At 46.9% G+C, this 15,081-nt stretch overlaps 1 protein-coding gene across 3 annotated transcripts in view; it reads right to left on the reverse strand.

The window, feature by feature from the left end:
• Nucleotides 1–15,081, reverse strand: part of LOC144818798 (phospholipid-transporting ATPase ABCA1-like) — a 3,252,877-nt gene that overhangs the window by 3,023,228 nt on the left and 214,568 nt on the right. For all 3 annotated transcript variants that reach the window (XM_078676562.1, XM_078676560.1, XM_078676561.1), the window contains exon 3: nt 694–787. In XM_078676562.1, coding sequence (XP_078532688.1) covers nt 694–787 — 94 coding nt within the window. The remainder of the gene's footprint in view (nt 1–693; nt 788–15,081) is intronic.

Raw genomic sequence — 15,081 nt, forward strand, 5'->3', positions numbered from 1 at the left:
TATGCGTTAGATAAAATTTGGTGGGGTAGCTGTGCACAGACATCAAACCAGTGAACCGGCTTGTCTTGGTATAGAGGAAACAAAAACAATCAAATATTTAAATGTATATATGTCCAAAATATATTCTGAAGAAAGATATTCTCTTCGTAAAGTTTTTAGTACATCAGAACTCTATACTATTTCAAGGAAAAGCAATTTTTGTTTTCTTGGTTCGACTAATCTTATTATAAACGCATTGCTAATTATGTGCAACTACTGTAAATTTCAGTCCAAATAGGAGATCATAATGTATGTGAAGGTAACAGATGGTATTATGTGAGTGTATTGGTGAGTTTTAAAGAAATATGGGTGTCTAGGTGGACGGCAGTCAGGATTTAGTTTGCAGTTTTAGTTAACGGCAAACATGACTAACAAGTTTTTACATTTCTATCAAGAACCTGTTTTCCTTCATCAGACATTTTTTATTTAATTATTTCAGATTATTGTTTTTATTTATTCACTATCACATTGTTTAGGTATGACTATACTGTTATTGATCAGTAGCTGCTGATTTACTTTATTCATTCTTTTCTCTTTCTTTTAACTGAATATGTTATTGGAAATTACAAATTAATGTATCCATACACTGATCTATATATTAACACTTTTTCTGTAAACAATGGAAAAGGCTTTAAGGAACTTAGAGGAACTTACATTGTTCTTGATTGACCGGTGGATTTGTTGATCGAACCCAGACAAGAATGAAAAACAGAAAAAGAGGCCACAACAACTCCACCAATAATCGAATCTGTAAAACATAAATTATGTATAGATTAAAAGCGCACATTAGAGTACCTCAAATGATAGACTGCCGCTAAAGTAAACATTTTAGAAAGATAGTCTTATACAGCAATTTCTATGGACACAAATATTCAAGCCAATGTCTAAGCTCTCTTTGGAGGAGATATAGCCCACTTATTCATACACAAAAACAGATTTTATTTTTCAGAACTGAGCAGGACATATGTGCCACTGCGTACGTGTTAACATTGTCTTCTTTTTTTTAAATCTAATCCCTCCACAAATCGGCAACATTTAATAATGCTGACAGCCTTCCTTCTAAATCAGGGCTCTAGACTTTATTACTAAAGATTTAAGTCAACATTTTCTCAGGTTAACAAAAAATTGGCATATAAAAAGAAAGTGCAATTCATCTTTGTTAGAAATTGAGGATTCTGGTTGGCAGAGTATAAACCCTGTTCAAGCAGGAGCCACAATCCTAGTCAGCGTAAGTCAGATATACAACCTAAATTAACCTGTGCACCTCCTCTGTAAGCTTGGCACAGAGCAGTCAGGCTTAAGGTAAGAGGCAATATGTTAAGTATTTGTGCAGCACTTAACTTACAGTAACAGGGTGAAAACATCACAAAAAGACTCAACATAAGTTTAGAAAAACAGAGAATATTTATCAGATTAAACGAAGAACAACATGACAAGAATCCTACAAGTAGAAGTCATGATATGAGTTTCCAAAAATTAAATCTCAAAGCAGTGCTTAGAAGTCAATAACTCTAAAAGGTTCCGATTCACGCAGTCAGGTTAATGTACCGAAGTCAACCCTTGCAGCGGTGTCTTAGGACAAGTGCTGCGTTGTTGTTGAACCTCGTAGTTTGTAATTATGGTGTTGTCTAAGCGGCACTGTGTTGGTGCGAGAGGGCACTGGATCAGTTCTAATCTATGCAAAGGGGTCACTGCATCATTTTTTGCAGAAAACAGCGGCAGAACCCACTTCTAAGGGCCAGGACTGGAGGGGACACCTCAGGCAAGGGTAGGACTTACAGATGGCAGAGTCTAGAACACCACCAGAGTTGCAAGAAGACTTTTGTGACCCTGAGACATTAGAGAACAGGAGGCACTTGGATTCAAGGATGTAGAGAACAGGTCCAGTCCTTCTCATTCCCAGGCAAGAAGCAGCAGGCAGCAGGCAAACACATCAGAGCAGGTAGAAAAGTGGCAGGCCCTCCTACAGCACAGCAATCAGCAGGCCAAAACAACCAATGCAGGTAGCAAAGGGGCCGTCCTACATGCAGCATGTCCTTGGTCCAGCAACGTTTTGCTTTGGTGGTATTAAGGATCCAGTACTTATACCCAAATGTGTCTTCGAAGTGAGGGGGACTTCAAAGACCCCTGCCTTCCCTACCCTGGCTCCAGAATCACTACAGGGGTAGGGGGTAGGCAGCTCTTTGTTTAGGGAAAGGCACAGCCCTATTCAGGTGCAAGTACCAGCTGCACCCTCCCAACCTACCTCACGAAGGCCCGTCAGCCTGGTGATGGGCCATCAGGATGCAAATGTCACATCCCAGCTCCCTTTGCGTGACTGCCTAGAGAAAATGGACAAAGGCCAGCTGTCACCCAACCCAGACATGTATTTATAGACAGGCAGAGGCACAGAATGGTTAAAGTAAAAAAAGCTAACTTTCTAAAAGTGTCATTTTCAGGCTTACAATTTAAGATTCGACTTCACCATAAGTTGTGATTTAGAATTATGAGCCCAGAGACACCAAACTCCAATCTCTACCTTTTCCCTATTGGAAATGACACTTAAAGATGTTTTAAGGCAATCCAAATGTTAACCTATGGGAGAGAGAGGCATTGCAGTAGTGAAAAACTAATTTAGCATTTTTTCACTACCAGTACATGTATAACTCAAATGTCCATGTCCTACCTTTTAAATACACTGCACGCTGCCCATAGGGCTGCCTAGAGCATACCTTAGGGGTGACATATTTGTAATAAAAAGGAAGGTTTGGGCCTGGCAAGAAGGTTAATTTGCCAGGTCGAAACAGCAGTATAAAACTGCACAAATAGGCTCTGCAGTAGCAGGCCTGAGCCATGTTTAAAGGGCTACGGAGTGGGTGGCACAATCGTTGCTGTAAACCCACTAGTAGCATTTACTTAACAGGCCCTGGGCACATATAGTGCACTCTACCTGGGACTATTAAGTAAACAAAAATATGCCTATTGTGGATAAGCCAATGTTACCGTATTTTTAGTACAGAGCCTATGCACTTTAGCACTAGTTTGAAAAGCTTTATTCGATTTTTGTAAATTTAAAAATCATAAAAGCAACATTTATCAGAAATCGATACATAATGTACACAGAATATAACATTATATTTCAGTAAAAGCAAAATAACTGTTAATACAATGGATTTATGGGCACGTTAAACTTTTCCTTATCCTAAAAACACTCTTTAAAAAACCAACCATGGTAGCCACACATAGTTCGTCATGCAACAGCTGGAAATACAATAAGGCTTTATAAATTGGATACTACCGTGTCATTTAAGCTAGTACTCATGGGTGGCCTCTTTATAGTTGGTTCTCAGAAAATACGATTTTTAAACAGTGGTTCAAATCTATTAGAGGCTAGGAGGTTAGTGGCGGTAGGTGCACAAGATCCCCTTCCCCAGGAGTTGTATTTCTTTGCCGTTGATCTAAGTAACGGGATGTGTAGGAAGCTCGGATAGAAGTCATACAAGTCCCAAATGCAGATGGGGCCATCTCCTTCTTTGGGCTGACAAAATCGTAAGTAGGGGGCGATGTTCCTATTCTTAAATTTAATTATCACCAGGTCCCCAGAGGTGTCTTTGGGCAGCGTACCTAACCACCCCACCCTCCTGACGCTCAGGATTCCACCATCTAGGTCAGGTGGCAAAGGTCTGTTGTCCTGTAGCCAAAAAATAACCTTATTTAACAGGTCCTGATGTGTTTCATGTTTTCCCTGACTAAGTGCAGGGACCCCAGAGAGGACAGTCACATATGGGGCGGCTACAGGAGGAAAATTAATACGTGGCATTCTTTCTGGATCGGCTCTGGCCACTGTGTGATTTGTTAACGCGGGTTTTAATGCTACTTTAGGGCCTGATGCGATAAGTGTGTTAAGTGGTAGTGATTGAGCTTGGACATTCTTATGTGAAATTGACTTAAACTTTTCGGGGGTAATGGGAGGATTAGGGCAAATGGGTATTGCCATCTTATTGGTAGGTGGAAAATTCCTATTGATTATATTCTCAATGCTAGTCAGCCTGTCCCCCAGATCATTAATTTTTATAACCAGAGGCGATATGGCAGATAGTAACAGTTGCTCGAACTGAGCCAGTAAAGTTGGTTGGGAGGACGATACAGAATCATTTATTTTATCCGCAGCCAAATCCACCATTGATGTAGTTGGGCTAGAGGGAGATGATGTAGGGCTGGTGCACAATTTTAGGATTTTGGGTTGGTTCTCATTAGCATTTGCCCCGTCATGCTTCCTTTTTATTTTGAGGCCCCGAGGCAGTGCATTGGCTTGAGTTTTGTCTTTATTTGAGGGTAGAGGTGGGTCCCGCGGAGTGCCGTTTGAATTGTCTAAATTACTGCCCAAAATAGGGGGGGTTGATGCATCCGGAACATACTTGGTGCCACACAGGGCATTGAGCTCCTCCCAGATGGACATATTTTGTATACAATACGCCAAAAAGCCAATAAATAAAGTGCATCTCTATACCTCCTCCTATGGAAAAGTCAGGTGGGGTGGCCCGTCCCGTCCTCTTCTGGCCTCTGAGGGCCGTAGAGGGCCCACCCTTTGCCCGGGCTTCGCCCGCGTCCCGCAGGGCCGGAAGTGAGGGCTGTCTGAAATAGGCTCCGGTAGCAAGTGGGTGTGGCCGCCGCCTCCCGAGTCCTCCCGCAGCCTCCAGGTATGTCCGTGCACTTCACTGTGCACACGCTGCGCCTCCCGCAAAGCGGGAGACGCGAGGTCTGGTTTGAATCCCCCGGTAGCAAGGGGGTGTGGCCGCCGCCTCCCGAGTCCTCCCGCAGCCTCCAGGTATGTCCGTGCACTTCACTGTGCACACGCTGCGCCTCCCGCGAAGCGGGAGACGCGAGGTCTGATTTGAATCCCCCGGTAGCAAGGGGGTGTGGCCGCCGCCTCCCGAGTCTTCCCGCAGCCTCCAGGTATGTCCGTGCACTTCACTGTGCACACGCTGCGCCTCCCGCAAAGCGGGAGACGCGAGGTCTGGTTTGAATCCCCCGGTAGCAAGGGGGTGTGGCCGCCGCCTCCCGAGTCCTCCCGCAGCCTCCAGGTATGTCCGTGCACTTTACTGTGCACACGCTGCGCCTCCCCTTAGCACTAGTTAGCAGTGGTAAAGTGCCCAGAATCCTAAAGCAAGCAAAAATTGAAGTTAGCAAAACAGGAAGTTATTTTATTATTATTATGCGTTCTTATATAGCACTCGATTACCCGTAGGCATCTCGGCGCTTGCCTTGGGAACCCGTCCTGGCTTTTCCCTGTGAGATACCCGTACTGGGCATCCCCAAGGTGAAAGCCAGGCATCCCGCCACGGGGGGGCCATAGTGGAGATTAAGCAGGCTAATGCCCAGAGCTGCAGAGTGTGAACCCGTGATTCGAGTAGGCACCGAAGCGAGAATTGTCGAGTCCGTGGATAATTGGCCTCAAGACCCTGCCGCGTCGGGAATTGAACCCTGGTCCCGGGTCTGACCTCTGCTTCAGGGTCTGCCTCCTCTAACCAGTGAGCCACACTTCTCCACTAGAAGGCAAAAAGTGAGTCGAAACCACACCAGGCACGCCAGTTCTAACAATATTCTTTTGGGCCAAGATTACAAGTACATGCATTAGAATTGTGCAAGATTACAGAACAGTAAACGTAGTAGCAGTAAAATGCTGGAGTACACAAACGAAACCTGGTTTGTAGATTTCTCATATTAGAGGAAGCCAGTCTATCGAAAGACCTCTAACATCCCACTTATGTTTTTTGACAAATATTGTTCCAATTAGTAACATTTTTCTACCCTGTTCTGCGACAGTGGGCAATATTGAATTTTTGGGAGCCTCACATATTGGAATGATTTTTTGTTTCCCAGACAGCGACTGTTGTAACATTGACAGTTGTAACTCCCAGCCCTTTACCTTAATTCCTTAGAGCAATAACCTTGCTTGCAAAATGGGTTAGGCAGTGAACTATTGCTGGGTTTAAGCCTGAGCTGGCGCTCCGAGGTATCAGGCATTTTCCCAGTTGGATGGCAGGGTGTGCCCAGTATCACTACGGCTAGGGACCGGCATTTTTGCTGGAGATGGGCCAGTCCCATGTCCTGTCTGTAGCACTTCAGTGGTTTTAAAAATAAACTATGACAAAAAATGGTTTTAAAGAGAATGTCAAAACAATTTGCTTTTCCATTTCTGAGGGTTCCTGCCTCCTGCAGGGTCGCCGGGAGCAGCACTGACTTTTAGGGCTTTGGGAGGTGGAGATGTCTGCTTTTGTTGGGCTCAGAGATTCCAGTACATGTGTAACCAATACTCATCAAAATTCCAAACATTGTATTTCTGTATAATGTGCTCTTTGCTACACATTTCACTTTATGCATTTCAGTTACACATTTTAAACTATACAATTGCATCGAGTGTCAAATTAGTAGAAGTGACAGATTGCAATCACAAACTTAGTAACATTCATGTCCCCATCAACACTGCCCTTACAACAATGCTACTAGTGAATCAAAAGGAAAGCCATCTGTCTTTTGCCTCCATATGTGGCCTAGGGCATGACTACAGTTAGAACAACACTACCGTTATTGACTTTTGTGCAGCGCACAACCAAAACAGATGTATCTCAAAGTGCTCTCATATGAGGATGAGAGAAAAGGAACCACTGTGAAATAATTATTTGCCTACTATCACACTGTGGGGCATATTCTCAAAAATGCGTGATAACCATTGCACAAGTTACTTAACGCAACTCCCAACATCACAGTCTATAGCTGGAAAATTACGCCATGTTAACCAAGCATTTTCAACACGGTGGTACCATGAGATAGTCTCCAGATAACATATCAAATGTCCTTGTTGAAATCAATGCCACACCGCAAAAATGCAAAATGCGAACTAACAAATCTTGCGATGAGGCCAATCGCAGTACAAAAAGCAGCAAAAACCAGCGACAGGCCTGCAAATCCCACACATCTGGTGGGAAAATACACCATAAAAACTACAGATACAACACACCAGAAACAATCCAAAGCGTCTAGCAACATGGATGCACCCTGACCGAGTGAAGAGGCCAAACCGAACCCCACAACCCCTACAGACCACCAGCAAGGAACAACGGGGACAGCCAAGGAGAAGAGGGAGAGGAAGATGGGGTGCAGTCCGCAGCAAAACCAGATCAGCGTCACGGAAGTGACAGAACACTACAATCAAATGACCCACAAGTAGACCACCTAGAATGCAGTCAGAGTGCCGAGGATGATAATTGATATGACAACCTAAACCATGCACAAGCCCAAAGCCAATAGCGACAGGAGGTGGGAGTCCTGCACCACAGGAGGAGCTGTAGGAAACTGAGGCCACAGTCATCAGTGTGGAAATGGTGCAAGGAGTAGGGAGTACAGACACAGCTCGAGAGGACCTGACACAACATCAACAGGGTGAGCAACTACCAGGGACTGGGGGGATGGGAGATATGGGCACAATGGCACACATGCACAACGAGGTGTAGCACACTGCACACCCACAATTACCCTGGATCATGTCCCTGATCCCCGTGGCGCACTGCAGCACACACAGATAGCAAGAACAGAACACCGACTTTGATGACAATGAGGTACAATGCGCAAACCCGACACTGCAGATCAGAGGACACAAGTGGCTCTGCCCACTCACAGTAACATGCCTACTACATCTGACAGAGCTGTAAAATGTGAAATGGAAATGTACTCGTATGACCTCACATCCGTCATGTAGTCCAAATGTACACTGTCCGCAAGCAATATTCAGCACCCATCAAACAGTCATTTACATTGTCATACAGTCTGCATGTAAACAATACAATGCGCAAACATACATGTGAACACAATGTCAACATGCATCTCCCCTTCACATTGCAGAGGGGCACACAACACCTCCAGCAGAGCACAGAAGACAACACATCTGTGATGCCGGAGAGGACCACCACACCTACGACACTGACGCCTTACAACAGACCATGGACATGCCACGCAACCCACCAGGAGGACCTGGGCAGCCAAACTACTTAGAGGAGAACACAGACCCTGCAACAGACCACACAGCAGGAAACACCCGCAAGAACAGCTGGCGCACAACACTTCACCCACCCACACATAGCACCCCATTGCCAGGTGTCAGCATGCCAAAAGGAGGTGGCCGAACAGGTGTGGGTGGGGTCAGAACCCATGGAAGGCGAACTAGATCACATACGTTGGTGTCTATTATCCTTCCGGGCCCACCTACACCCCACAAAGGAGACCCACACTGCCATAGAGACGCATGAAAATGCATATTCACGGTACAGAACCACACCCATGGGCAGGCAAATAGCAGTCACACACCCACGTTGGCTCCGCGTACGATGGCCCAGGCCACTCCCCTTATGAACTGAGTGGATGATGACAAAGCTACATGTCAAACCTCCAATATCGTGCCTGCGGTGACATGTCTGCACCCACTGTACACAGCACAATGCAATGTTGTAGGGCCCAGGGCCTTCATGCATACAACAAGACCACAGGGACACATTCAAATATTATGTTGAACTGGCCATGGGCATCTGCGCACGGCACCTTTGTTGGCAGGGCCACATGTACAGTGACGCCTGTGCTGGATGTGTGCGGTGTGAGTGTAAGTCAGCCCACACAGAGTGGTTGGTGCTGGCAACAACTTGATCAGTGAACACCATTAAGACGGAAACAGATAACACCAGCATAACAGGGTCAACTGCTGAGCAACATGGAGGTAGCCGAAGCAAGTACAGAGGTCGTCCAATATGCAAACAGAAGTGTCCGTGAGTAGCAGTGCACTGCGGTTGGGGCACCAGAGCTGAGCGTGCTCATGTGTAGAAAAAGTCTAAGATTGTGTCCCTTCAAGATATTCCTGATGCAGATGCAGTGGGGTGTGTTAGACCTGCATCATCTCCCTCAACAATGTCCCAGGTCTCCCACACTGCTAGAGGTGACATTGCTGCGCAACCTCTCCACATCACAAAAAACAATCAGTAAAGGTCCATGGGTTGCAGTGCACTGAGTCAGTGGCACCTGGAGTGCTAAGCAGGGGATCAGGCAGAAGATGGCGTCCACGACAGGTGCGAGCAACTCCGTCAGTCTTCTAGTACCACTGTTTCGACTCTGGCAGATGGCGGTTGGAGGGTGGTCCTGGCGATGGTGGAATGTGCTTCCTGTGGTGATGCGACGTCTGGATCTGGCAGGACTCGATTTGATGTGTGAGCCCTGGTGGTCCGCAGTTGAGGCCGGAGGCAGCGGACAGTGCAGGGCCCCAGACCCATGGCGTTGATGACCCCAAGGCCATTGCCTCAGAGGCCATCCAAACTCTCAGAAGAAGGTGTCCTGGATCTGAGCAGCACAGAGTTAGTGGCCCCAGATGCACAGCGGCCGGCACAGGCAGCCTGCCACGGGACGGTGACTTGCGGTGCACTGAGGTAGGGCCACGCAGACTGGGCAGGTCCTCATCTATGTCAAAGGGGAATGTGGCGGAGAGTTGCGGGGGACAGTGGAAGGCGTCCTCCAGGGCATGATGCGGAAGGTTTGATCTTATCCGGAAGCAGCAAATGGTGGAGTGGAAGGCTACAGCCTCATTGCCAGGACCAATTCGGTATCAGCTACATGAGGATGTGATGGTCGTAGCAGGTTGCCAGGGTTGCAGGCCTCGGGCCTGGAGCTTGCAACGGCACGTGGTGGGCCCAGCAGGTGGGCATTGAGGCCTGGGAGCGCAGGTGTGGGAATGACTCGTTCGGGGACAAGCGTTCCAGGGTGCAGCAGCCGCACTGTATCGCCGGCAACTCCACTCATGGTGACCGCCTTGTGGCGGGGTGAGAGGCGCCTCCCTGGCAGAGATGTTGGGCATTCTGGAAGAGGACCACGCCCAGAGTTACATGCCTTTTATTCACACCCCCTACTCTGGCCTGGCGTACATCAGGCCAGCCCACTCCGCTCACACTTACGGGGGGACGTAATAAGCTACATTTCCGCATTCCTCCCCACTGGCTGGGGTGACATGGTTGCGTCCACTGTCCACTACACTCCATACAACAAAGGTGTGTGTCGACATGGATATGTGTGTGTTCAGCATATTGCAGTGTGACCATCACATCCACGCCACATTTGGCATTATGTACATTCTCATTCCTGGGTCACTTGCCTCCTTCGCACATGTCTGGTCCCCACCTCTTCCCACATCCTGCTATTGTGTGGCTGAGGTGCAATGCCGTTGATGGCTAATATACATAGCTGGCCCAGGTTCCCACAGAAAGTTGTTCTGTCATGTTTGGTGGGTGTGCATAATGTATGTGAGCTTGCGACCTGTGCATTTTCTGTGTTGTGAGTTGCATGATTGTAAAGTTGAGGTGTGTGGTGGGTTCATTTGGTATTGGCCAACGAGCTATGCATTTCTTCGGGTGCCATCCTGGTAGTGCACGTTGATGATGGACTGTCAGCAGGTGTAGGGCTCATGCACACTGCCTGGGGGGCTTGCGGCGACATTGGCGAGGATACCCCGGTGATCCAATATTGCCTGGACATTGGTGGGATACGTGCACTTTCTTTTTCACTTATTGTGTGCAGTGTTGCCAGGGGGCACAAGTAGGACATTTTTGCAGCAAATGCCCCCTGACACTTACGGGAAGATAGCTGTGGCGTTGACGCCTTGCTTGGTCTTCAGCTGTCCTTGCACAGTGCGGGGGAAGTGTAGATAGTGGGGTACCAAGCTGATGGTGTCATCCATTACCATTGTGAGGGACTTGGATTGGCCTGGCTGTGTGACTCCTCCGACTCTTGTGGATGTTTGTTAGAGGGTAACAGTGGCCAACAGGTGCATTACGGCCGGCAACTTGGTCTGCTGTGGGATGTTGGGTGTCCGCTATGTTGGTACCGTCAGCCTGTGTGCAATGGTGTTCAGGATGCCGAGGTGGGTTGATCTTTTGTGCCTGTGGTGGGCTATGACATTCCCTGGTGTTCGGTCTGTGAGGTTGGTGCATTTTGGGAGGATCGCTGACTTTGGCTGCTCTGCCTCAATGTTGGTCGGGTGGTGGGGGTTCGGGGGTGGGGGGTGGTCCTGGGGGTGGTAGCAGTTGGTATTGTGGGCCTCTTGGGGCTCCGTGCTGCATGTTCAGTCGCTCCTTGGCATCTTTTGTTCTTCAGGTGTGGCTCTGGGCTGGGCTCCCTTTTCTGGTGCAGGCTGTGGTCCGACTTTACACCAGGTCAGAGCAGGTGTTAGTTTCCTGCTGCTAACGTGCCTTATCGCCTGCTTTGGGATCTTATCGCTGATATGGCTGGTAGTCGAGAATGTTGCGGAGTGGTGTTGTTGCAGCTTTTTGCTTGGGAACGCCTACTCTGCATCTCATTAGTGATAGTTGCAGGGGTCATCTGTGGCGATGTTTTTTGTGGCTGCTATTGCAGGTAAACTGGTGCTATGGGCTGTAGGCACCAGCTTGTGAATGGGGAGACACATTTATTGCGACTTTGGCTGCGATAAAGTACCGTTAACTCGTCAATAGCTCCTTTAGAATATGCCCCAATGTGCTCGAAAGGAAGCTGGTTCTGATGCAAGGTTTCCTGGTTTCACATTGGGCAATTTAGTACATGGTTATCTCATTCTCTCTCACATTTTAGATCAAACCTTAATGCTTTGCTTTTATTTTTTGTGAGACAAAACATCAGTGGATTGTAGTATTGGTGGCTGTAGTGGTTGGAGATGGTGATATTGTAATGCTGGACCTAAAATTAAAAGTAACCACCTTTGGAAAGTGCATTGAGACCATTTGATCCACATATCAAAAATAACAAGTTAGTTGCCTCTAGTAATGCACTTTCTGGTGGATATTCTATCTAATAACACCTTCCTTATCTTTGGAATATTCCCAGGTGCCTGATGAATCCACCAGCTTTAAATAGCATTGCTCATGCACACCAGTAGGTGGCATTGTGTGGCTCTGCACCAACTTTGTTCTGCCCGGAAGCGATGAATGGAGCTCTTTACAAACACCACCCTTGCGCTCTGATGTTAGTTACTTTCAATACCAGTCTGAAGATCCCTAGATTGGGACATTTTTAGATTGGAAAGGAGAATATTCCACTGAATGGGCAGGAGAAAGTGCGTTAAGGAATCTGTGGTTAGAGTATCAGCCAGAAAGTGAGTTACCTAAAATAAGTAGCTTGCGCTTCTGATGGATACTTCTAACCACAAATTCCTCACTTTTAGAATAGATACCAGAGCAGTAACTCACAAGGTGGGAGACCTGAGGAATGACTTGGACAAAAAGTACTGCAGGACCAAACAATCAAAATGTCCTTACCTGTGGTCCTGGCAGTCAAGGCAGTAGAACTTTGTTAATGTATATTGATAACCATGTCACACCCTTACAAATGTCTAGTACAGCACTCCGCTACCAGCCCAGTGGTACCATTCCTGGCCTGGGTGAAATTAGTACTCATGTCCTCCATTGGCTGCTTTCTGGCCAGTGTGTTGCAGTACTTGATGCAAAGTACTATCCACCTTGACAAATTCCTTTTCTGCTCTACCTTGCCTTTTTTGCTCCATTGAACCCTGTCAAGAACTGATTGCCCATCTGACTGTCTTTGATGCAATGGGTGTAAAAGATTAAAGATCTTTTAGGTTCCAGCCAATGTAGCCTCTTCTCCACCTTAGAGTGGTTAGGTGGGGCAAAGAACATTGGAAGAAAGATGGATTTTCCAATGTAAAAAGCAGTAAAAACCTTAGGCAAAAAGGCCGCATTGGTCCACAGTAAAGCTTTGTGAAAGAAACAGCATAAAGTGGCTGCAACAAGAGTGCTTGGCTTTGATCACGGGATGAGCCACAGTCACAACAACCAGAAACAGCCTTCAGAGTCAGGAGACACAGTGGGCAGCTGTGCATGGACTCATAGAGTTTAAGAGGGAACAAATGAGTCATACCATGTAGAATCCTCATCACATAGGTGACTTGAATAATGGCAGTTGGTCCCGTAAATGTAAAAAGACCCAAAGGGCTGACAACTATCCTTTAGGGGTGCCAAACGCCAGAGTCACCTGGCCTCGGGCAGTGGTGTCACTATCCAGCAATCTGCTGTTCATTGAAGGATTGCTTGGACCAGGTGCTCTCAAGGGTGTTAGGTAGAGCCTCATCAAATGGAAGTAATGGTTGCGACAAATGTTGTCCTGATTAGAAAACTCCGGTCAGTACGTTAGTTTTGGCTTCCATAGTTGGGAGCTGTAAGTCCCAATCCTACGCTGCAACTCTCAATCCTTTGTTGCATGTCTCATTAGCACAGCAAAGGTGGCAGTCTCTTCTGTTGGAGGTCCAAGGGGAAGAACATAACCGGGAGTCCAGGGCATCTTGTAAATTTAGATATAAATTGTCATCAGCATCATGTCACCTTCATCACCATTGTCATCCCCAAAAGCCGGATGGCTCTGATCAGAGTCTGAACGGCGAGGTTGTTGGAGAACTTTGGTGTGGCTGCGAGACAAAGGCATGGTATTACATGAGTTAGAATGAACCGCCCTGACAGCGTCAGTGTGGCGTAGAGATGTAACTTTGATAGGGCTCAAATAAATTAGGACAATAGAAATGAGGTTGTCTGCAGCGGCATTGGTGCCAGTGTCAATGTTGCAGGGACTGGAATGGATTTTGGTGATGGAATGGAAGTCAGCTCTTGCTTTGAGGCGGAACATGAGATAGCTTCACACACAGTGCTGGGAGCAGATCTTTCAGCAGTAATCCATTGAGAGGACTCATTGGATCTTTAGGGCCCAAAGGCTTAGCAGAGCAAAATTCCCAACATAGGACCCTATTATGATGTCGGGCGGAGTTTCCTCTGCCTGACAGCGTCTCAGTCATGGGACCAAACAACACCGTCAGTCCATGGTCCTGACCGACTTATTTGGATGCGACCCACCACTCTTTGGTCGCATTCCTATACGTTACAATGGGAGCATGCATTCCAGCTGGACCACATGCATAGGGAGTTGTATCTGAAACGTAATTTAGCAAATGCGTACCTGCCGTTGGGATCAGACTGAGGGCCAGATGTACGAGGTGCAAAATAGCACCTTTGCAAATTGCGAGCCTTTTGCGGTTCGCAATTTGTGAGGCGATCTTATGCGTGTACAACAGTGTTATTACACTGTTTTGCAATTCCCAATGGGTCACAACTTGCAAGGCTCTCTAATATTAATGGGCCTCTCGCAATTTGCGAGCCCATTGGGAATGCCAGCCCGCCCAGGAATGGGGGTCTGCTGTGCTCAGCAGACCACCATGTCTGGGACTGCTTATTATTAAAGCAGGTTTTTTTAAAAATGCATTTAAAAAAAAGAAATATGAAACTCTTCAGATTCATTTTTTTAAGCGCAGGCAGTGGTCTCTGGGACTACTGTCTGCGCTTAGAAAATATTTTCTAAAAATATCGATCACCGCTATATCATGACGAAAAATGTATGTAGGTTAAGATACACCTAGAGGCATATGTACAAGCCCCTATTGTCACACCAACGTCACTTTTTACGACGTTGTGGTGTCAATAGGTGCTTTGCCTTATTTACAAGTTAAGTGGCCTAAAGCTACCTTATTAAAAAGGCACTCTTTCACACTATGCTTGGCGTGAAAGGGGTTGGCAGTGGGAGTTGCGGTGGGCGTTCCACCACAACACCCATTGGTTTTGACGCTGCCCCCTATTTACAAGGGCAGCGTGAATAGGAGGCAGCACCAAAATTAAGACCAGGGAAAACCTTGTCTTAACTTGGCAAAACGAGGAGGAATTCATTATTTTTTGTTTTTTCAATGTGTGCTGCCTTGTGCAGCACACATGGAAAAAGCAAAATGCCTTGTACTTGTACTTGCATTAAGCAGCACACATGGAAGTGACAACATGGCATTTAAAGATTGTTTATGTACTGCAAGTGTTCCTGCATTGGCGCTACACTGCTAAGTGTAGTGCCAGCGCAGGGGGGAATGCAGGGTTGCACCATATTGTTGTAAATATGGTGCAGCCTTGCGTTTCTGAAGTGGCATGACGGCTAACG

Source organism: Lissotriton helveticus, chromosome 2_1, assembly GCF_964261635.1.
Source record: "Lissotriton helveticus chromosome 2_1, aLisHel1.1, whole genome shotgun sequence".
In the NCBI taxonomy this organism is placed as follows: Eukaryota; Metazoa; Chordata; class Amphibia; order Caudata; family Salamandridae; genus Lissotriton; species Lissotriton helveticus.